Source organism: Octodon degus, unplaced genomic scaffold (assembly GCF_000260255.1).
Source record: "Octodon degus isolate 3935 unplaced genomic scaffold, OctDeg1.0 scaffold00007, whole genome shotgun sequence".
NCBI lineage: Eukaryota > Metazoa > Chordata > Mammalia > Rodentia > Octodontidae > Octodon > Octodon degus.
The window spans coordinates 10,662,441-10,684,924 of record NW_004524583.1 but is presented as its reverse complement, the minus strand read 5'-3'; the positions used below and the strand labels follow the sequence as shown (position 1 = coordinate 10,684,924).

The 22,484-nt window shown below is 40.4% G+C and overlaps 1 protein-coding gene across 9 annotated transcripts in view; it reads left to right on the top strand.

The window, feature by feature from the left end:
• The window catches only part of Gpatch2l (G-patch domain containing 2 like), a 127,962-nt gene that overhangs the window by 11,263 nt on the left and 94,215 nt on the right, over nt 1-22,484 (top strand). For 4 of the 9 annotated variants that reach the window (XM_023702353.1, XM_023702357.1, XM_023702348.1 and 1 more), the window contains exons 3-8: nt 8,203-8,267; nt 11,649-11,825; nt 13,957-14,036; nt 17,176-17,243; nt 18,133-18,187; nt 20,264-20,349. In XM_023702353.1, the coding sequence (XP_023558121.1) occupies nt 8,203-8,267; nt 11,649-11,825; nt 13,957-14,036; nt 17,176-17,243; nt 18,133-18,187; nt 20,264-20,349 (531 nt within the window). Of the gene's footprint in view, nt 1-8,202; nt 8,268-11,648; nt 11,826-13,956; nt 14,037-17,175; nt 17,244-18,045; nt 18,086-18,132; nt 18,188-20,263; nt 20,350-22,484 lie in introns of all 9 variants that reach the window. The other 5 variants (XR_002818272.1, XR_002818273.1, XM_012517366.2 and 2 more) reach the window with 3 other exon arrangements.

The following is a 22,484-nucleotide window of genomic DNA, read 5'->3' as shown; positions in this document are numbered from 1 at the left end:
CTTGAATTTATAATCTTGTAGTCTTTGCCTTCCAGAGTGTAGGTAATGCAGGCATGTACCACCATGCCTGGCCCCAAATTCTCTACCTTTTATTGTAATTGAGACAGGTATAAACTACCCCATTCAGTTTGTTTTTGCAGTACCAGGGATCAAACTCAAGACCTTGTGCTTGCCAGGCAAGCACTTATTCCACTGAGCAATCTCGCCCCTCCCCCCATTCAATTTTGAATGTGTGGGTCTTCTGTGGTTAGGAATAGGAAAAGATTATCCAACTCTCAGGTCAGAGAATTGATTCCTTCCCCCCTTCTGCCCCCCCCCCCTTTTGGAAATTTACAGACTGTTGTCTTGAAACTAGGAGCTTTATTTACAAGTAGAAAAGAATTGAGTTCAAAAACGAATTTATAAAGCTGCTGAATTACCTGTTGCTGTGGACAGTTGCCCTAAGCTTAGTAACTAAATGGCTAACAGTTACTGCCTTCCAGTTCCTGATTCATGGGTCTGGGAGTGACTTGGCTGAGTGCTTTTGTTTTAGAGTATCTCAGGAGGTTGCTGTCAAACCATTGGCAGGGGCTGCAGCAGAGTCAAAGCTTGAGTAGGGCTGGAGGGTCTCTTCTAGGTTCCCCCACTGGCGGTTGGCAGATTTCATCTCATTAGGCTGTTGTGTTCCTTCCATGTGGTGCCCCCCCAAGCACTGTCGGTGTCCTCAAGACAGTAGTTGGTTTCCTCCTGGTAGGTGATCTGCGAGAAGTGTGCGACTTGAGGGACAAGTCCAGAGTGGAAGCCACAGTCTTGATAACCTAATCTCAGAAGTGACACAGTGCTACTTCCAACATATGCTGTTGGTTTACACAGATGAGACCTGGTACAGTGTGAGAAGAACCAGAGTATAGGTTCTGGGCATTTGGTTACCACGGTGGCTACTGGCTGCCTGAAACGCTTTTTCTATCCTGTGTGGTTAAGTTTTGCTTTTTATTCATTCTGTTAAGTCAGTGTTCTAGGCTCAGGCGCTGCTGACATGTTTAGCCAAATCTTTGTAGTGGGTCTGTTCTGTACGTTGTGAGAGCCATCCTCTAGACCTCTTGCCAACCCTCTTCCTGCTTAAGCAGTAACTATCAGAAGTGTTTCCAGATGTTGCCAAGTGACCCTGAAGGGAGGCATGCAGAGTTGTTTCCAGCTGAGAACCACTGGTGCAGATGTTGCCTGTACTGAGGTTGGGCTTTTACTCATTGGCAAGTTTCAAACTGAGAAAACTTAGTAAGACACAAGCATTGGTCTCTTGTATAGAATAAATGTAGTATTAAAACATTTTATTTTTGCTAATTTGAAAATGAAACCCTTTAACTGTTCCTTAGGAGGCAGATAGTCCAATTTTAGAACTTGGAAAGAAAAGCATTTCAGATGAAAGCATATTCAGTTCCATACTAAAGTAGATATGTTTGGTTGTTAATAGCATTAGCAGCTAGCAGTGGTAGTGCACACCTGTAATTCCAGCACTCAAGAGGCAGACGAAGGACTGTTGCTGTGAGTTCAAGGCCAGCCTAGGATACATAATAGGGCCTCACTCAAAAAACAAAACAGGGGCTGGTGAGATGGCTTGGTGGTCTAGAGCACCTACTTGGAACAAGCTTGGCGAAGCACAGGGACCGCGGTTCGATCCCCCAGCACCACATGCCAGCCACCCCGCCCCCTGGTGGGCTGAGCTGGCCACACACACATAAATGGATAGATGGATAAATAAATTAATTAATTTAAAAAAAACAAAAAAAAACAAAAACAGGACAAAAGCCAGTGTTTGTCCAGCAGACAAGGTATCAGTAGTGAGGTTTGTTATTTTGTGATGTTGCAGATTAAAATCAGGTTGTCCTCCATGCTAAGTAAGCACTGTACCACTGAGCTGCACTGTTAGGCTGGATTCCTATGATAATGTCTTTCTGTGGAAGTAGATCCCAATCATCTGGTCTACTGAGAGTCCCTCTAATTACAAAGTTCTGTGGAAAGTTTAGATGGATATATGTCTAATAAAACAAAGAAGGGCTGGGGATGTGGTGCAGTGGCATAAACGCCTGCCTGGCAAGTGCAAGGTCCTGAGTTCGATGCCCAGTAATGCAAAAAAAAAAAAAAAAGCCCCCAAACCCCCAACCAACCAAACAAAGGGCTAGAAGTATAGCTCAGTGACACAGTGCTTGCCTAGCAAGTATGAGGTCATGAGTTCAATTCCCAGTACCAAAAAAACCCAAATAAACAAAACAAAGAAAAAAAATGTTACTTGCAGAATCTGGATGATGAAATGTAGGTATTAATTTTCAACTTTTTTGTGTATTTGAAGATTTTCATCAAAATATTGGTCAGAAGATTAACTTTTAGAACTACTGATTGACTTTCTTTGTACTTTACTTCAGATGAATGTGGCTGTTGCTAATTGTATTAACTAATAATAAGTAGTTAATACAGTAGGTTCAAAATCCAGGCCATAATTTTTCATGTGTCTCATTTAAGATGCTGCAGCTGCTACTGAATAAAATGTGGACATATTTTTGAGTGAAAGACAGAGGTAGAGAATTGTGAAGTATCATTTTACTTTCATGTAAATATTTTCAAGATATTTCTAGCCTTCTGCAGTAGGTTGATTTTTCAAGTGTTAAGGTTAAATTGCAGGCTTGCACCTCTGTTTACAGAGTGTTTGTCATTGGAAATCATTCACTTCTCTCCCTCTTCAAACTATTTTCTTTCTCTCTCAACTAAAAGTTTTTCATAAATTACATCATTTAAATTGTGATCAGAATGTCTGCTAGTTTTAGTGCAGTTATAGCAGCAATGGGATGTGGGGAATACTTAATAAATGCTTCCTAAATGAACAAATGAAGACTTAGGAGAAATGGGGCGGGGGCTGTCTTTTGGTTTTTTTCCATTTAAAGAAGTTTTTATTTTCCCCACTTAGGATTGGATTTTTAAAAATGTGTAAGTTATTTGTCAGGTTATTATACTTATCTAAAATGTTTGGGAAATAGTCTAGAAAACTTCTGTATGCAAACCACTTACAGGTTAGAATCTCAGATCACATGAGAACAGGGAGTACAGAAAACAGCTCTTCAGACAGAGATGGGAGACCCTGAACTCTAAGAATGACTGCGGTTAAGGAGAAGGCCGAGTTTCCTAACTTGCTGTTTTTGTAGACATTGTTATGTTCTCTTTCTTTCCCTGAAGATTCATAAAGGCTGGGTTTTTCTCTTCTGACTAAGCTGTAGACATCCACAAATGGGATGGGCATTATAGGTAGGCTCAGTTTTTTTCTTATTAAAAAAACCTCATAACAAAATAATTACAAGCAAATTTGAAGGTTTATGAATAGGAAAACATGGGAGAGCCTGATATCTTTTAACTTAGACTTGTGATCTACAAAGGTACTAAAAGTAGATTCTCTATTGAGGGCCAAGCACAGGCTTTGGCAAGCACAGGAGTAGGGTTTGATCCCCTGTCTCCAGGGCACGCTGAGCCAGCCACTGAGTCTGGGTGTGGTGGCGCACACCTGTAATCCCAGCACTGGAGAGGTGGAAAACAAGAGGCTCACTAAGTCTGAACTGTGTTGTGAGACCCTGTTAGCTATACATTAACATTTTGCATTTGACAGAATCATTACTAAAATCCTACAGATATAAATGGGAAAAAAAAATCGTAGTCTGTGAGCCAGAGTGAATAAGGGCTACAGATCTGGAGCAGTTTGTGCAGTAATTCAGAAAGGGAATTTTGCTTTTGTTTCTAGCTAGCACTATGTTTTTACGAAGTGTATAATGGTATTTATGTGCAAACATGCCTTGAAGTTCCCCCTTTATCTTTCCTAGCAAATTGTGCTAGAAACTTTTTTTGGGGGGGTACAAGGTCTCACTGCACAACTCGGACTATAATGATCCTCCTGTTTTCAGTGTCCCCAACACTGGGATTGAAGGCATATGTGACCACGCCTGGACTCAGTGACCCGCTTGGTGTGCCCAGGAATAGGGCCAGTGCAGCATGTGGTAACAGGGATCGAACCCCCCCTCCCGTCCCTGTGCTTGCCTAAGCAGGCACTTAATATGATTACATTTTCACAAGTTATTCTGAGAGAAGAAAGAGAATTAACAAATTTTATCAGATAATGTTTCTAGATCCTGGTGAAATTGATGATACTTGTATTATGAAGTGTTCTTTGAACTTTTTTTTTTTGAGACAGGTTCTTACTGTGAAGTCCATCTTGGCCCCATACTCACAGTAATCCTCCTACCTCAACCTCATGAGTGCTGTGATTACAGGCATGCATACCACCACACCCAGATAGACATGACTTTTTATGAAAAAAAAATCCCTATCTCCCTTGATTATAGTCTTAAATGTCTGAGGATATTTCCATGATGTCCTTTTATTACTTGAATAAGTATGTATAGGAAATGGGCCATTGGTTGGTTGGCTTAGCAGTACTAGGGTTGAACCCAGGGCATTCACACTAAATTACATCCCGTGGCATTTTTTACTTTTTGTTTGATACAGGATCTTAGCAGCCCAGGCTGGTCTTGAACTTGTTATCCTCCTCCCTCATCCTCCCAGAGTGCTGGGATTAAAGGTGTGTGCCAGATAAGTTCCAAAGCTCTTTCAAGTTCATTTGTTCTTGGGAAATGCTGTTAATAAAACAATAGAAAGAATACCTTGAGAAGGTACTGTCACCTTTCCTGATCCAGCAGATACTCTGTGAAACTGCGCCTTTTATTTAAAATATTAGGAGTAGGGCCAGGGAGGTAGCTCAGTGGCATAAGCAACTACCTGGCAAGCGCAAGGTCCTGAGTTGATCACCAATACTGCGAAAAAACCTGTGAGGTATTAGGGGACAATGGATTCTGTATAAAACAGATCATGTAAGCACTGTGATGTAGTGCTTACAGCTGGCTGGAAACGAATAGGGTAGAGAATTGATTCATGATAAAACAACTGTTTAAATTTTAAACTGGAAACATTCAAACAGGAGACTGTAGTCATTGCAGAGCAGAGCTTGTAACGCTCAGAATAAGGACCCACAAAGTTTGTCTGTAAAGGGATAGGTGGTACATGTTCTAGGGCTTTGTGGGCCATGCAGTCTCCACCACAGCTGCTCACCTGTGCGGTTGAGAGTAAAGAAGCCATAGGTCTGTGTCAGCGAGTAAGCGTGACCATGTTCCAGTGAAACTGTACTTACACTGATTTGAATTTCATACCATTTTCAAATGTTACAAAATGTTCATTTTTTTTTTTGCTATGTACTTTATATACTATATTTTAAGCAATAATGACAAGAAAAATAGTCTGTGCATTTTCATTACAAATGCAGTTTTTTCAACCAGTGTGGGTTGGTTAAATCTGAAGATGTAGAACTTGTGGATACAGAGACAACTGTGTGTGTTTAATTCAACATTATCACAGCGTACTGACTTATTTAATGGTTAATTTTCAAGTATGTGTGCATTTCCAGAGAAGCCATTGCATAACTTCCACAGTAGCTACGAGCATTGTAAAAATACTAGAACAGAATCTCACATAAGACAAGTATGTGTTGGCAATTTCATATCTTACAAGAAAGTTTACCAGGGAAAGGTTTTTCAAAATGGAAATAGTTATCAAGCAAACCACATATCAGTCCCAAAGTTTGTTTTCTTTCTTTCTTTCTTTCTTTCTTTCTTTCTTTCTTTCTTTCTTTCTTTCTTTCTTTCTTTCTTTCACAGTACAGGGGATTGAACTCAGGACCTTGTGCTTGCCAGGCAAGCACTTATTCCACTGAGCTATCTCCCTGGCCCCTCAAAGTTTTCATTCAGGGTGAAATCCTACCCTCTATTTCAAAAGGTTTTTTTTTTTTTTTTTTTTTTTTTTTTTTTTTTGGTGTTTTTGAGCTAGGGTCTCGCTATGCAGTTCAGGCTGGCCTTGAGCTCACTTTGTAGCTCAGGCTGGTCTCCCAGTGATCCTTGTGCCTTAGCCTTCTGAGTGCTGGGATTACAGGCGTGTGCCTACCACCATGCTTAGCCCAGAAGTTAATTTTTTTTTTTTTTTTTTAAGTTTTTAACTAACTGATTAATTTGGTTCCCAGGTCAAAAAAGTGGATAGGCAGCCAGCCAGATAGCTCAGCAGACTAAAGCGCCTGTTTAGGCAGAGTGCAGTGGCCAGGATTCGATCCCCAGTGTGCAGTGCCGGCGGGGCATGCTGAGACAGCATTTGAGACTGGGCATGGTCATGTGTACCTGTAATCCCAGCACTTGGGAGGCTGAACACAGGAGAATCACAAGTCTGATCCACGTAGTGAGACCCTGTAGACCCTGTCCTAAATACATTAAAAACTTTAAGGGCCAGGGAGATGGCTCAGTGGAATAAGCACTTCCCTGGCAAGCACAAGGGCCTGAGTTCAATCCCCAGTTCTGGAAAAAAAAAAAAAAAAAGATAATAGGTAGCACTAAAAGCCAGGCATGGACAGGGATTGATCCTTACCACCCCAAAGCTGCCAAAACCACTGCCACTCTGTAGTTCAGACGTAAAGTGTTCATGTTTTGATCCCTCCCCAAAAACTTAAACCTGTTGGAAACTTAACTCTGCAGGTCATGCAAAAACAGGACATACACCTGAGTCTCAGTAAAGCATGACATGCTGGTGGGGTAGAATCTGTCCCATGTGCTAATTTGCTTTGTGTCTTTTCTTAATATCAAAAGAAAGTGTAAGTTTTGCTTTATAGTTGAAGTGGGAGGAGAATAATGAGGTTGTAACATGAGAGATGGTTGTTATATTAGGATGAATGGTATTAGTGTATCAGTGTTCTTCAGATCTGCTTAAAATACAGAAGTTACACTGTTAAGGGTGGCGGATATAGTGCCTTAAACTCAGTGTGCAGTACTTGGAGAGGGTGTCTTTTGGATTTCACCACAGGACTTTTGAAGATTCTAGCGGGAGAGTTTCTTGATACATTGCTTAGAATGACCCCTGAGTGTCTTCTCTACATAAGAAAATAAAAGGAAAGAACCTGCAGAGAAATATAGTATATTTTGATGGTCTTTGTAGTGAGGGATCTCTTGTATCCGTTATTTAGAGGTAAGCTTGATTGAGGAAAAAATTGTTACTAAGTTATTCAGCATTTGAAGTGTTAGTGTTGGCAAGATACCTAGAAATGTTGCAAAATATATTTTCAGAATTTTGATCCAGGAATGTAGGTGGGGGTTTTACCAATCTTGTTCCTTTTGTAGCTTAGTGAAAATCTTTTTTCCTTCCTTTGATTTCTTCCATCTTCTAGGGTAGATTAAAAAATAAATAAATAAATAAAAATGAATAGCTTGGAGGGAAGTACTCCCAATCAAGGAAATGCTGATGTTATAAAGGACAGAGAAAATTTTCTTAAATCAGTTACATTTGATGAAGAGCAGGTAGAAGAAACAGCACAAGAAGCAGTGGAATCAGTTTTTAGGGTGTTTTATTTCACTGAGTCCAAATGAAATTTGTTTTATGTTTTCATTTTCACCCTAACTCCTTTCAGAAAGAGTTTTGAATTAACATTAAATTTTAGAAACTACAACTTTTGATATATTAGTTTTTCTGTTCATGGGTTTTTGTTGCTGCTTTATAAATACAAGAAAATTCAAAAGATGCTAGATGTCCTAAAGTTGCATAGTTTCATTTGAAACTGGTAGTTGGCAATACTTAAAAATAAAATTGGAAAAAAAGTTGGCTGGTAAATCGTACATTTACATTATTAATATATCAAACCAGTTGAAGTTATTTACATGAGCCTTAATAGATATCTTAGGATCTTAAACTAAGAAAACAACTTAGTTATTCTGATACTCGATGATGGACGCCCGTTACTGGTTCATGCATTTTCTTTCTTCCCTCCCCACCCCCCAGGACCAGGGATTGAACTCAGGACCTTGTACTTGCCAAGCAGGCATTTATGCCGCTGCACAATCTTCCTGACCCCAACTTAGTTATTTTGAAAGTACTTTGAAATATAAGTAAATTTTTTAGCATTCTCTTCTTTGTATATATATTTTTTTATTGTCTGGGGGAAATAAACTTCACTTGTAGTTTCCTTATGAAATTTACGTATCTGGTTGCCTAATAGACTAGAATGGAATTAAGGAACCTTGGGGTCTTTGCAGTGGAAGATCAAAAGAATGCTCAGCGACCTTTGGCTGTGATTGATGAGTTCTGTGCATCTCTCTTTTTCAGCGAAACCAGCAGCGTGTGTAGCAGCAGCGATGCTGGGCTCTTCACCAACGATGAAGGACGCCAAGGTAATCTCCAGCCCACTTTGGACCATTGAGTCCTTGTTTATGGGAAGATTCTGGTGGTCATAGGAGTGACTGATTAAGAATATAGTGCCTTGTCTCTGTCGGTTCTTAATCTGTAGAACACCTGTGAGCCATGTGGGAAACTAGGAGCACTACAAATTCATGAGCTCCTAGAAAGCAGATAGGCCTAGAATTGGCTCCTGAAGCTGCATTTTTCCCAGGTCTCTAAAATGATTCTTATGCAGGTCACTCCTATTTTGAGACTCATTGGTCTTGGGTAGTGATGAAGAACCTTTTAGAGCTTTCATTGAAAACAGCTGTGACACATGTCACGGGTTTGTCGTCATTGGTCTAGGGGCTTAAAGTGTCAAGGCTGAGACTTTGAGAATATTTTTTCTTGGAACCATGGAATAGTCTCATGCACTATTTTTTTTTTTTTTTTTGTATAAAGTATTTTTATAGAGGAAGAATTTTACTTTATTTGTAAATGATTATAATGTTCTGGCTGAATATTTTATATAAAATGTCTTCTTTCTCAATTTAAAATTTCTGGAAATTAATATAAAGCCCTGTGAATAAAGGTAATGTAACTTAATTACTAGCTCTTTACTTTTGGTATAAAGACATTTTGGTTTAAAGGCATTTGTATTGTGCACCGATAAGAATTTCACGCATCCTTTTCAGATTACAGTTTTCTTAATCTACATAAGGAATTTGTAGATCTCTGAAGTCCCTTCTAGTGCTGAAATCCAATAATTTTTCTGCAAGGGGTAAGTGGTTAAAGAATAAAGGCACAGCAGCACATAGTGCCACATGTCTAGGTCAGTTTAGTTAGGCTCCTAGTAATTCAACCATCCAGGTCCTCTGGAAAGGAACTATGAGGGGGTATCTCAGCCACCTCTCTGAGTTGTAGGCATGGAGACAGCTTCATCAGCATGGCGTCATTGTGCTTCCTCCTATAATGGAGGCTATTTTGAGTACATTTTTCCTCTGTGATTCTGAGAGAATTAGGTATCATTAGAGGCTGAGGATGTGCAGATAAGACTCTTCAAGCTAGGGTCTTGATTCTGTTATTTCATGCTAAGAAAGGCTAGTTGTCTAACACAAATGCTCTGGTGTGTACTCTTTAGTTACTAATGTTTGCCCTTTTTCTTTGATTCTACTATTTTTTAAAGGTTGTGATGCATGATTATTAAGAGTTTTAAGAAAGTGTGAAAGGCTGGAGAGATAGCTTAGTGGTCTAAGTGCCTGCCTGGCAAGCGCAAGGACCTGGGTTTGATTCCCAGGCCTCAGAACCCCAGGCGTGCTTGTCCAGCCACTGACACTGGGCATGGGGGCACACACCTGCAATCCCAGCACTGAGGAGACAGACAGGAGCATCACTACGAGTCTGAGCTGCGTAGTTAGACCCTATAGCAGATACATAAAGATGATAGAATAGTCTGTAGCCTTAACTCTCTTTTTTTGCTCTATCTTCACCTTTATGCTGTTAGTGATATTTAGATGCTTAACATTCTCAGCACAAAGCAATGCTGTTTTCTTTCTCCATACTTTGTTCATGCTGGTCTCTATCTGAAATCTTGTCCTTACTTTTCCTTGATTTCCTGGCACAGGTCTTCCTTCTTCTGCCCCTCCTGGGCATGTTAATGGACTTGTCAATGGATTTTGTTTTGCTCACAATTTTTTGTTGGATTTGCCCAATAGGAGGCCTCAGCAGAAGACTGGAGAGAAATGAATGAGTGGTTATATTAGTCAGATTTTTAATTATGATAATGCTACTTACTAACCTTACAATTTCGGTGGTTGACCACATTTATTTCTTGCCACAGGGTTGTGGGTTGGCTGTAGTTCAGCTGCTCTTGCCTGGGTTCAGCTGGTCTCTGCACTTCAAGTTTTATCTACTCCTTGCATCTTTTTTAGGCTGAAGAAGCAATGACTCTATGCAGGATGGAATTCTCTTCCTGGAAGACATAAATACCTAGTGACCAAGTCAGACCACACATAAATATTTAAGTCTTTGAATCACATCTGCTAATGTTCTGCTACTTTCAGCAAATCATATGACCAAGCCATGTGTCACTAGGATGAGGAAGTATGCGCTATCTAATGGAGAACGAAGGCACTGTGCCTAGTGGCAAAGGGCAAGGATGTGGATGAATTATTCCATTATAGGGAAGTCCTGAGGACATTGGATTGTAGCTTGCCATGGCTCCCCTTCTACTAAATTGCCTGTTGATAGTCATTTTATTTCTCTGTTGAAAACTGCTCCTTCTGTTTGGTAGACCTTACCCACCAGTGAAGTTCTTTCTCTGGGCTCTGATAACCATTCTTTTCCTATGTCAGGTTTAGCTCTGGTCAAAACTGCCTGCTGTGTTGGTTTTGTGCCTCAGCATTTCTTGTTTTTTTTTTTTTTGTCCAATACCTCTGTGCATTTGTCACTTACAAAATATCCTCAGTTATCCTATTTCAGTTCGCATGTTTCTTGAAAAGATTGTGACTGATAGCCCTTACTTTTCCTGTGTGTTACTAAGAATTGAATCTAGGACCTTTTCAGTGAACTCTGTCCTCAGCACTTTTGTTATACTTTTATTTATTTATTTATTTATTTATTTATTTATTTATTGTGGAACTGGGGATTGAACTCAGGCCCTTGCACTTGCTAAGCAAGCACTTATTCTACTGAGCTATTTCCCCAACCCCTTACACTTTAAGTTTTGAGACAAAATCTTACTAAGTCACCAAATTGCCCTTGCTAAATCACTAATTGTCCAACTTTACAGTCACCTGCATGAACCTCCTGGAGTGCTGAGATCATAGGCAGGCACCACCATGCCTGGCTTTCATTCACTTTCTATGAGAAATTTGAATATAGGGGGGGAAAAAAGCCCTTAAGAGTAACTAGTTTTGAAATAAGGAACATCTATAGTTTTGGAGCCCTAAGTTCACCTACACTGATGAGATTGATAACAGGCCATTTATTTTTTGCAGAAAAGACCTCAGGTCAGTGATGCTTTGGTTCAGGTTCTAACTATCATTTACCAACTTAACCTTGACTTCACTGACTATTAGTTGCCTCATTGTAAACTGGAATTAGTGCAGGGCATTGAAATAACATATTCATAGACTTTTAGCCTGGGTCCAGTGAGTTCAGTAATTGGTAGCCTTATTAAATAGTGTATTCTAACAGTATGATATGCATGTGAAACTAGTGTGTTGTCCCAACTTTTCATCGTAATGTATATCAAGAAGAAGCTGAACAGTTTTTTGCTACTTTTGTGTAATTAAAATGTAGGCAGAATGATATCATTGAGAAATGATCCTCCTGTTTGGTTTTTCTCATTTTATGTTAAAATTCCAGCGTATACTATGATCTGTTTGGTTTAGGGGATGATGAGCAGAGCGATTGGTTCTATGAAGGGGAATGTGTCCCGGGCTTCACTGTTCCCAATCTTCTGCCCACATGGGCTCCTGATCATTGTGCTGAAGTAGAGAGAATGGAATCCGGACTGGATAAGCTTTCAGATTCTACCTTCCTTTTACCTTCTCGGCCAGCTCAGAGAGGTGAGTTTCGAAGACACTGAAATATAGTTCATGCTTTTATGGTTCTTTGGCAAGAATCAAGTCATTCTCAAGCATGCTCATGCCTCTGGGCATGTATTACTATCTGTATATCCCCAGCCAGGGATTTCCTAGAGCACTGATGGCGAGCCTTTCCGAGCTTCCAAACAGCCCAATGAGGCATGCAGGCCAGGATCTCAAGGTGAGTTTCAGTGTTGGAAGTTCTGACTGTTCCTACCTCGTCAGTCCATGGAGACTCTTCAGGCATATATTAGTGTGACATCTCTTCAGCTTGTCATTGCCTTTTGTGCCAGATTTAGAAAGGCTAGTATGGTGTCACACTGCTTATCTTGATGTAAAACTGGTGGGCCACTAAGTGTTCATTGGAAGCCCAAAAACTCTCTCTTGGAAAAAGAGTAGAGTTCAGTAAGCACATTCATATGCAAGATATAATGGCATTTTCTAGATAGATGATTTAAAAATACTTTAAAAAATATTTTTATTTTAATGATTATATTATTGCATACTTTAACACAAGTACATACCCTTTCACTAAGTCACCTTATTTATTTCCTTGAGAGGTCAGGGTCATCATTTAAGATATGTAACATTTAATGGCCTTCATTAGCTCTATAAATTTATAATACAGTTGTTAAGAAAGGTGGTCAGTGGGCCGGGGAGGTGGCTCAGTGGAATAAGCACTTGCCTGGCAAGTGCAGGGGCCTGAGTTCAATCCCTGGTTCCACCAAAAAAAAAAAAAAAAAAGAAAGAAAGGTGGTCAGAATTATGTTAAGCTCTGAGCTCCTATTCTGTAGGGTTTTGTTTGATTTTTGTGTGTTGATAGGGCTTTCTCAAAACATTTGGTTCTCAATAAAGAATACTGCCTGGCTGAGTCTTTTTTTTTTTTTTTTTAAATGAAATTTAAAAAGTTCAATTCAATTAGGAATTGAACTCTGGGCCTTGTGGGTGCTAGACAAGCACTTTACCACTAAACTTCACCCCAAGCTCACATTTTTTGCTACCTTGGTAACTTTTATCAAACATTTCAATGAGCATTTCTGTAAGCCCTTTATGGATCACTTAAAATAAACACATAAGCAAGACTAGCAAGAAGAGACTTCAAATGGCCTGTGATCTAATCCAGAGACCTTATTATTGATTTTTTTTTTTTTTTTTTTTTGTGATACCAGGGATTGAACTCAGGACCCTGCGCTTGCCAGGCAGGCATTTATTCTACTGAGCTGTCTCCCCAGCCCATTGATAAGGTTTTTATGTGGATTCTTTCAGCTGTTCTTTCTGTATGTGGGACACATAAAGGAGTTAGAAAAATGGTGTTATGGGCTGGTGAGATGGCTCAGTGGTCTAAAGCACCTACTTAGAACAAGCTTAGCAAAGCACAGGGACCGCGGTTCAATCCCCCAGCACCACATGCCGGCCAGCCCCGCCCCCTGGTGGGCTGAGCTGGCCACACACATACACATATAAATAAATAAATAAAATTAAAAAAAGAAAAAGAAAAATGGTGTTATACTCTGTATTTTCTTTTTATCATTTCACCAGCATATACATATAAAACTAATTTTTGTTTCTATTTTTTTTTATGTATTTAGTATAGAGTCTGCAAGGTCCCACTACACAGATCGGACTCATAATGATCCTCCTGTTTTCAGTCTTCCAAGTACTGGGATTACAGTCGCGCACCACTATGCCTGGTCTCAATTGCAGTCTCAACATGCCCCGGGGGCAGGGCCGGCACAGCACTTGGGGAGTGAACCCTGGCTGCTGTGTTCTGCCTAAGCAGGCACTGTAGTCTGCTGAGCTATCTGACCAGTCCTACAAATTGTTAATAATACCTTATATTCACATGGTGTTTCTAGTTTACAAAGTACCTCCTATTGTGCTTTCACTGGGTCTTTGAAACAGCTCCTGAGGTAAGAGTGAGCAAGTGATGATCCCTTACAGATGAGGATGCCCAAGCAAAGGCGAATGGCCTGCTTAAGTTTATTCCTTAGTGATAAAGAGATGGGAGAAGATACCCCTATAAAGGTCCGAGGGCTAAGGGCTCTAGTGTCCCAGAAGCACTTGACTGCTTGTCAGTGTTCTGCATTCAGTAACTGAGGCCTTCTGTTTTTAGGATACCATGCTCGCTTGAATCGTCTACCAGGCGCTGCAGCTCGATGCCTCAGAAAGGGGCGAAGAAGGCTGGCTGGGAAGGTGACAGCTCTCATGGTTTCTGAGGCGCCATAGGAAGATGATATTGCCTGTGGGGTTGTGTGCCCTGTTGACAATCAGAGGTCCTAGAGAGCTCCCAGGAGTTAATGCAACCAACTGGAATGTTTTGGGAGTTCACATGAAGAAACATTTTGTAGGATTTGAATGAATGCACACATTACATAAAAAACTTAATTCACAGCGTTCTGATAAACAGTCATTACAGCCTGTTGTGCATCAGTTCATAAGCCTACTGTCTCTCCTGCACTTTCACTGAATCCTGCGGCATTGTATAAGTAAAAATACGGGTTGTTTTTTTTTAACGACTCCATCTGAATTCAGGAATGTGTCTTTGTTTTATCCTGTTTTTGCTTTTTTATTCTAAAATTCATTTTAAAACAATAGGGAAAAACCTCTCTTTGAATTCTGAGAGCCTCTCCTTAGCCAGGAGGGAGGCGTTGCCCCTGCTTCTCAGGTCTTCCTTTGCCAGGGCCTGTGCCAGGCACTCAGTTCACCGCTTCCTCCCCACTGCTTTGCTCAGCGTGACAGTCCCCTGTGGCAGCCGAGCAAAACTTAGGCTCACAGAAGTTAACTAATCATACCGGGATCAGAATGGCAGGATAGAGATTTGAACCTAGGGCTACTTCGTCTATCTTCAAGTTCTTTTTTTCCTTCTGTAGTTTTGAGATGGAAAAGCAGCATAAGGCAGGGGCTCCTACTAGTCAAAAAAGATAGTGATGGGCAAAGAGCAAGAAAGAATGGTGTCTGAAAACACTGCTTGCTCACTCACCACGCCTTTAGAGTATGGCGCACAGTTGGCAACCTGTGTGTGTCATGTCAGCCGCAGTCCAGTTGAAGCCTCGTTGAAGACTGTTTCCTGAAGTTTGAGGTGTGGAAAGAAGTGAGACTGTTTATTTCCAAACTCAGAGTATTTCTTTAACTTCCAATTCAAATGTTCAAGTATAAAGCTGTTTGATTGTTGGATGTCTCAGTTTACAGTCAGTTATTCTGGAGGCTAACTCATAGGACAGCTGGTGGATGGGCGTGGATGGTGTCGAGGGAAGCAGTTCAGAAGTGGGCATGGAGAGATGGTTTTCTTTTTCTACTTGATTGGTCAGGCTGGGCAATGTTCTCCCTCGTACTTGCATGGAAGCAGGTTTAGTTTGAAGGTTTCCTTTGGCATGTGGAAGGGAGCGAAGGCCTATTGGACACGCCTCTAATGATTGCACATGTGTAGAATAATATTTGCTTGTTTAATTCATCTTCATCACCTTAAAGGGATATTTGTCATTTCTAGCAGAGGTCACTGCTCTGCCCTCATGTTTTTCCCTCCCCCATTTCTCTTCTCTTTCTCCAAATTGTAATCATAAATAATGAGTTCCATTCACAGCTCCCTGCCAGCAAGCTGCTAATTACGCAAAGTACTGCTTGTAATTTACACAGTAATAAACTGTAAATTTAAACATTACGGCATTTTAAGTTAATAATTTTTCTGCTGTAACAAATAACTCATTTTTCATCCATCCTTTCCCTTGACCCCCTACCATTCTGTGTCTGTAATCAGAAAGCATAGCCGTAAGGGATGAGGAATATGAAGCATGCAGTGTGTGAAGCCTTTTCATTTAGTTCCATTCCTGTCCAGAATCTAACCTCAGATTAATTTGTCTATAGCCAGTGGTTCTGCTAAAATGTGTACACTAATGTCTAGGCTAATGTGTACACAGTTGAATACAGATAATAACATTTGCTCAAAAACAAATGTGCTTAAGTAGCAGGCTTGACGTTCTTGACGTTCACGCCGTTGACTTATGTTCTCTCATCTTAATCCTTGATCCTATTGTGTGATTCTTACTCGTGTGTGGGCTGGTGTGCTTTCTCAAGTGCTGTGAGAGATGCTCATTATTAATGTACACAAGTTAAATGAAGGGTGAGTGTCTTCCGCCGCTTTCCAGTTGTTTGGAGATGATTAGTTTCTGAACTGCATATGGTGTTTGGGTAGGCTTTAACATTACAAGCTTGAGCACCCTGAATGTACTAAACAGCTTATATGAACTTCTGTTTTACTTTGAGGTGATGTTTAAGACACAATACAGGGTGACAATTTTTGTAAGCCACAAAGGTCCTTTGACATGTAGACATTTGGTCAGCAGGTATTTCAGCTTTGCTGGGGAAGACTCAGTGTCCCAGGTTGAGGGCCTCTGTGGTCACAGTCACACAGCTGATGGAGCTCGATGTGCTGAGTTGACAAAATTGGCTGCCGTTGGCTGGCATGGTGGTGCATGCCCATAATCATAGCACCAAGGGAGGCTGAGGCAGGAGAATTGGAAGTTTGAGTCCTATATAGGCAATGTAGTAAGCCCATGTCTAAAAAAATAAAAGGGGTTGGGATGTAGCTCAGCATTAAAGCAGTCCAGGCTCAGTCCCCATCCACATCTCCACCCCCATTGGCTGCTATTTCATTTTCTAAAAAAGTGTTTCTACTTGTATTTGCTTATGTGACTTGGAAAATAATACTCACTGTATTAAAATATCTATTTAAAGAAACAATATTTGAGAAGTAGGTTTAACAGTTTAAACAGTATATGAAATATGTATGTATTGAACATCACATTGTATCCATTGACATGTATACTTTTTATGTTTTTATGTATCAATTAAAAATAAATTTCTTTTAAGCCAAATGTGGTGGCACATGTGTGTAATCTCAGCACTTTGGGAGGCTGAAGCAGGAGGACTGTAAGTTCGACCCCTGCCTGGCCCCTTTAGTGAGACCTGTCTTAACATAAAACATAAAAAGAGCTGAGAGGGTGGCATAGCTCAGTGAGAAGGCCATGGGGTTCAATCTCCTTGTACCTTGAAAAAAACAAAAGAAGAACATAAATTTCATTTAAAATTTAAAAGTACGATGTATAGTAAACAATATTTATAATGACCTTTTTTGGATTAGGAATAATGAGGATGACATGTAATACCTTTAAGGTAGATTCCCACAAAGAACTGTAGTTGCTGTTGGGTTTTAAGATTGATGCTTGTCATGTACATTTGCATTGTTTGGACTGGCATGATGTGGGGGACATGTGAGCTAGGTGACAGATTTTTGCCTCTGTGGTTGATGGTACTCTTGTCTACCTTGTGTTTCTAGGAGACCAGTGTAAGTACTCTGGGTACTGAGAGGATAAGCCATATCATCAGTGACCCCGGACAGAAAGAGTAAGTGTAAGGTGTTTGCCGGATGTCCTGGCCCGTTCCTTGGAGACATAGGGGGGAGGTCATAAAACAACCTTCTACTCAGCTGTCCCAGCTAAAGGAGGGATCTTAAAGATTTGTACAGTCAGGTGGCTAACCTAAAACTAGGGCAATGATTTGCTTTTTGCTTTTAGTTTTTATTTTCTTGCCTTTCATATCTGTAAGCATTACGTTAGTAACTCAGTAGACTTAAATTTTAGTCCTTTTTTGTCTTGGTGATTGCCCTGTTTTCCTTTTTGTCCTAATTTCCGGGGTGAGTGTAATGGAGAACCTGAGTGCACCTGCAGGAGAATCACTGTGACCTTTCCCATGACAGCCTGGACCCCTCACGTGGTGGGCTCTGGCAGGTGTTCTGTCTGTGCACACCGAGGCCGGGACCCAGTTATGGTCTTGTGCACATCCTGTCCAGCCTGAGTTTTAGTTCACAAAATGGAAAGATGTACATAAGTTTGCTACTCTTATAGCATTGAGATCCTTCTTCAGTGTAACTGCACCGCTGAAATCGCATGTCACATGTAATTCTGGGTTTGTTCTTACCCGGCCAGTTATGTACATGCCATTGTAAAGCTACACCCCTTCAAGAGTTGCTCTCAGCAAGAAGATTTAATTGCTCTCAGTTAATGTCTCTTTTTTCTCTCCAACTCCATCTTTTCCATTTCTTTATTTTCACTTCATTATTCCATTTTTTAATCTTTTTAATCTTCTCTGTTTTCTAATTTTTCTGCTCTTTTATTATTTTCTTTCCTATTATTTTTCTCCTCTTTAGTTTGTGGTTACCATCAGCTGGGAAAAGAGAACGAAATCAGGTAAGCTCACTTTTGCCATCTTTATCATTTGATTTTCTTTTCTTTAGAAAGAATAAAGCATTGCCATCTGACTTTCCTCACATTTCTGCTCGTGCACATGAGGTAAGGGTCCCTCCTCATGTTACTCTGATTTTCTTAGAGGACTTTTCTAAGAATCCCTGTTACTCACAAATGAGATCTGTAGGCAGTACTCCTTTTTTGGTACAACTGTGATTATCAGTTTCGTATAATACATTATAAGGAAATCCTGTTTTACCTTAGATTTGAACTCTGTTGTAAGAAATCAGAATGAGTTCTACATTAGAATCTCATGCTGTGAGCCCTGAGCTCACAGCTGGACATGCAGCCAAGAAGGTAGAGTTGCTTTGGGTCAGGTGGCTCAAGGCCTAGGAGCTTTGCAGTCTTAGTGTTTTCCCCAGCTCCTCCTGACTGGGCCCTTGGCATGTTTGAACCTTTTGTGTAGGCTTCATGATTTAAACATTACTTGTAGTGGCTACTGTGATACTAATTTATGTTGGAAGCTTTTTAATTTGGAGTCTATAAGGATCACTTTATCTTGGTAATGAGTTAGAAGACTGATCTATAAAAACTCCCTGGCTTCCTGTTTGTTTTAGGAACTACTTAGTACCCTGTTGAGTTGATACACAATCTGTACTTGGAAGTTTTATTGTGAAGTTACCATTTTAAAATGAAATGTAGCAGTGAAGGTATATAAGTACAATTTTAATTTTAAATTTTGTATTATAATGTACATCATTACAATGTTATTACTTCATGGAAACCTGTAAGGCAAGACTGAGTAAAATAATTGGTATAAAGAAAACTGCTAGGTGAGCAGTGTTGCAAGTGTAGGCCGGCCCAGCTGTGAGTGCACAGGAGAGACTACACCTGGGGGCTCTTAAGCCAGAGTACTGGCCGTGCTTGCGTCAGAAGACCCCAAAGCAAAGGGGACCTTGGCCATCATCTAGTCCAGATTTGTTACGTACCTGTGAGGAGCTGGAGACCCATAACATTGAAAATATTCTCCCCAAGTTACGGCTGGTGGACCTGGGTCTGGAGCTTAAATGTAGGTTGCATAGTTTACATTTTCTGTTTTAAATCTCAGATTTCACTGGTACATTTTAGGTGTACATAGTGATTGCATTCGTCATGGAGGATTTGGCTTTTTGTCTCCATTCCTGCATCTTCCCTTCAAATCCTCCCCATCCCCATTTGCAAGAGCTTTGTGTTTTCCTTCTTTGGTCATTTTTTTCTTAAAACTTTTTCCCTTCTTTTTACATTCTCTTTAAGTACTTTATAAGTTACCATTTGACGTTCTTACAGCCTCATAACACTTTCAGTTACAGACTTTTGGGGAAGAATTACTATAGGAAAAATCTAAAGAGAGCTAGTAAGCACAAAGTGAGATGCTTATATAGATAGGATCCCATCTGAGGTTTATAACCCCTTTTTGTTTTTGTGCTTTGATGCTGGGGATTGAACCCAGGGTTTCGTGCATGCTAAGCACATGCTTTACCACTGAACTACACCCCTAATCCCTCAGAGTCTCCTCATCATAGATAGGAAGCTAAGATTACTTTACAACCTGAAAGCAGTGTTTCAGTCAGTCTTCAGAATAACCCTGTAATATAGCTAAGACAGATAGTACATGCGTCTTCAGATGAGAATAGCAAAACTTGAGATTATTTAATTTTCAATACAGGGTAACTGGCAGGTTGAGATTAAAAGTTAAATATTCTGATTTTAGTCTTGTTTCACCACTATACTGCTTAGTGTGCTAACCAGTTATCCTTTGAAATGTTTACAAAATAAGAGCATAAAGAGGTAATTTTAATGCTGGTCTTCTTGGGGAAAGGGGCTGATATTCCATTGTACTTATTAGGCATAAGTTCGTATTACATTTATTGAGAAGTACTGTCTTTTGCCACTTAAGTGATAATCGTATGTTAGAAGCTTTTGAAAAGCTGTTGCTTTAGCAAGTAGTAGAATCTTTTTGAGGTTTGCTAGACCAAATAAGTACATTCAGGGCAATCTGTTAAGTGTGCATCGTTTCATTGAGTGGCATCTGTTCTGTAAGACACAAGAGTTGGACAAAGAGGAGAAACAAATAGAGGCTGCCCTTGGGACCAGCTCTGTTTCCATTAAGCCGTGGTGAAATAATCTTCTTTATCTCCACAGTTGAATCCGCTCTCTCCCCTTTACTCCCTGGATGCTCTTGCGGATGCTTCGCACCGAAGATGTTCACCAGCACACTGCTCTGCCAGGTATGGTCTTTTAGCGGTTATTTCCTTCCGTATTCACCTCCTGACACTTCAGAATATAAAGTATGCTTGTGCGTAGGATCCAGTGTGATCCTCACAACAACTTTTAGAGGTACATAGATACTATAAAGTGCAGAAACAGCCTGTGTGTGCTGAGGTGTCTTTCCTGTGGTCACATGGCTATTATATGATTAGGTCTCACCTGTGTCCTGAGTCTTCTGATTCATATTTCATATTATGCTAAGAGCCCTGTCTTCGAAGAATATTATTACTGTTCCTTTCCGTGACCTGCGAACCCCTGTAGAATCTGATTTCTCCCCACATGTCCAGCCTCTTTTCAGTAATTCTTCCTGCCTCTGGGGAAAGAGATCTGACTGTATCAGGGAGCTCCAATTTGTTCTTCGGAAGGAGCAGCAGCCTTTTTTTGTTTTTTTTGTTTTGTTTTTTGGTGATACTGGGAATCAAACTCAGGACCTTGTGCCTGTGAGGCAGGCGCTTATACCACTGAGCTATCTCCCCAGACTCCAGGAGCCCTTTCTTGCCATAGACTTTCACTCTTGTTCCCTATGCCTGGAAACCTCCTTGAGCCTCTGCTTGTCTCAGTTGAAGTGTCACCACCTTAGAGAGGATCTCTCAGACTATCCTCTCAAAAGGGACCACCTGTAGCACTCTGTTCTTATTATCTATTTGTTTCCTTTATGGCTCTTACCACGGTTGCTAATGAATTTGCATATTCATTTAAAGATTACTGTTTTTTTTCTTTTCCTCCCATGTCTCTCCCACAGGATATAAGCTTCCAAGTATGGAGACCTTATTTTATTCCCTGACAAATCCTCAGTACCACGTCTGGCACCTGTTAGGCACTGTGTGTTTGTTTGTCAAGTGAATGAATCTTGTTCCTCTCATGCTTAAATTCTTTTGATTTAGGCGACATGAGCAGTAAAGAAGTGAAGACAGTTTCAATGATAGCATTTCTTAGGGCTCTTGTGTACAAGAGAGCAGCTAACGGGCTGGACCATAGAACTTGGGCGATTTTGGCAGTACAGATTCTTTAGAAGGTTTTGGTGATTTTATTTCTGCCTAGTAAGTTCTTAAGTAGATATAGTAAGAGGTTTTGGGGTATAGGCTACACAAAGAAGTTTCTTTTTATTCATATAGTTGGAATTTTTGCTATGGGCTATAATGATGAACTGAACCATAACCACTCCTAGATGTTTCTCCTGGAGAAGTAGAGTTTGAGTAGAGAAAGGCTTGAAAAGAGAGGCCATCATAAATGTCACTAAGCATGTGGAAAATCGTGGAATCATGGAAAGTGGCATTATGATCTTTCTGTCAGTAGCCTGCTGCCTGTTCATCCTTCATTCCTCCATTCCTTTGCTGACTTTCCACTGTGTGCCAGGCCATTTGTTTAGGCTCCCATAAGAAAATGAAGTCTTATTGAAAATCCCAGTTGCAAAACAAGTTTATAACCAAATATATATGAAGCGGGGAAGGGTTTTTAACTCAGAGGCCCAGAGGAGGTTTTCTTAGAGGTAATATGCTCAAAATAACACACAAGATCTCCATCCATAGGAGAGCAGTCCTTTAACCTTCTATCTTGATGCCAAGCAAAGTAATGACGTGTCTGCTCTCTGGGGAGGCAGTGTGAGCAGCCCTGGGTGGCATTCCATTCTCCCAAGTGGACTGCTTTGCCCTCTTCCCTTACCTCTGCTACCTGGAGCTGGCTGTGCTCAGGTCAATGTCACTACTTTTCTTGGATTTCTGTTTTTTTTAAAAACCTCATCTCATAGCTGGCCTGGGTGGCACCTTCTTGTTTCTTTGTGTGTCTCATTAGCCCCTTCATTACAGTCTTTGCCTGTGTTGCCTGACAGTGCTTGCGGCTGAACTTGGAAACATGAGGAAGTCTCAGCTGAACTTCTGGAGTGCTCTGCTCTAAAGAAATGGTGTTTGTTGCTTCCACTGCTAAAAGCAGAGGAGAGAAAATGTGGATAATTTTCATCTTTGTCCTTACTTCTTAACATTCCCAGAGTAGTGGATACCAAAAGGGTTGTATGCATGAAAGAGCTTTGAAGTAGGAGAAGGAAATTATTGTAAGCTTAACATTTATTATCTTATCCTTGAAGTTTTTCTGAGATACA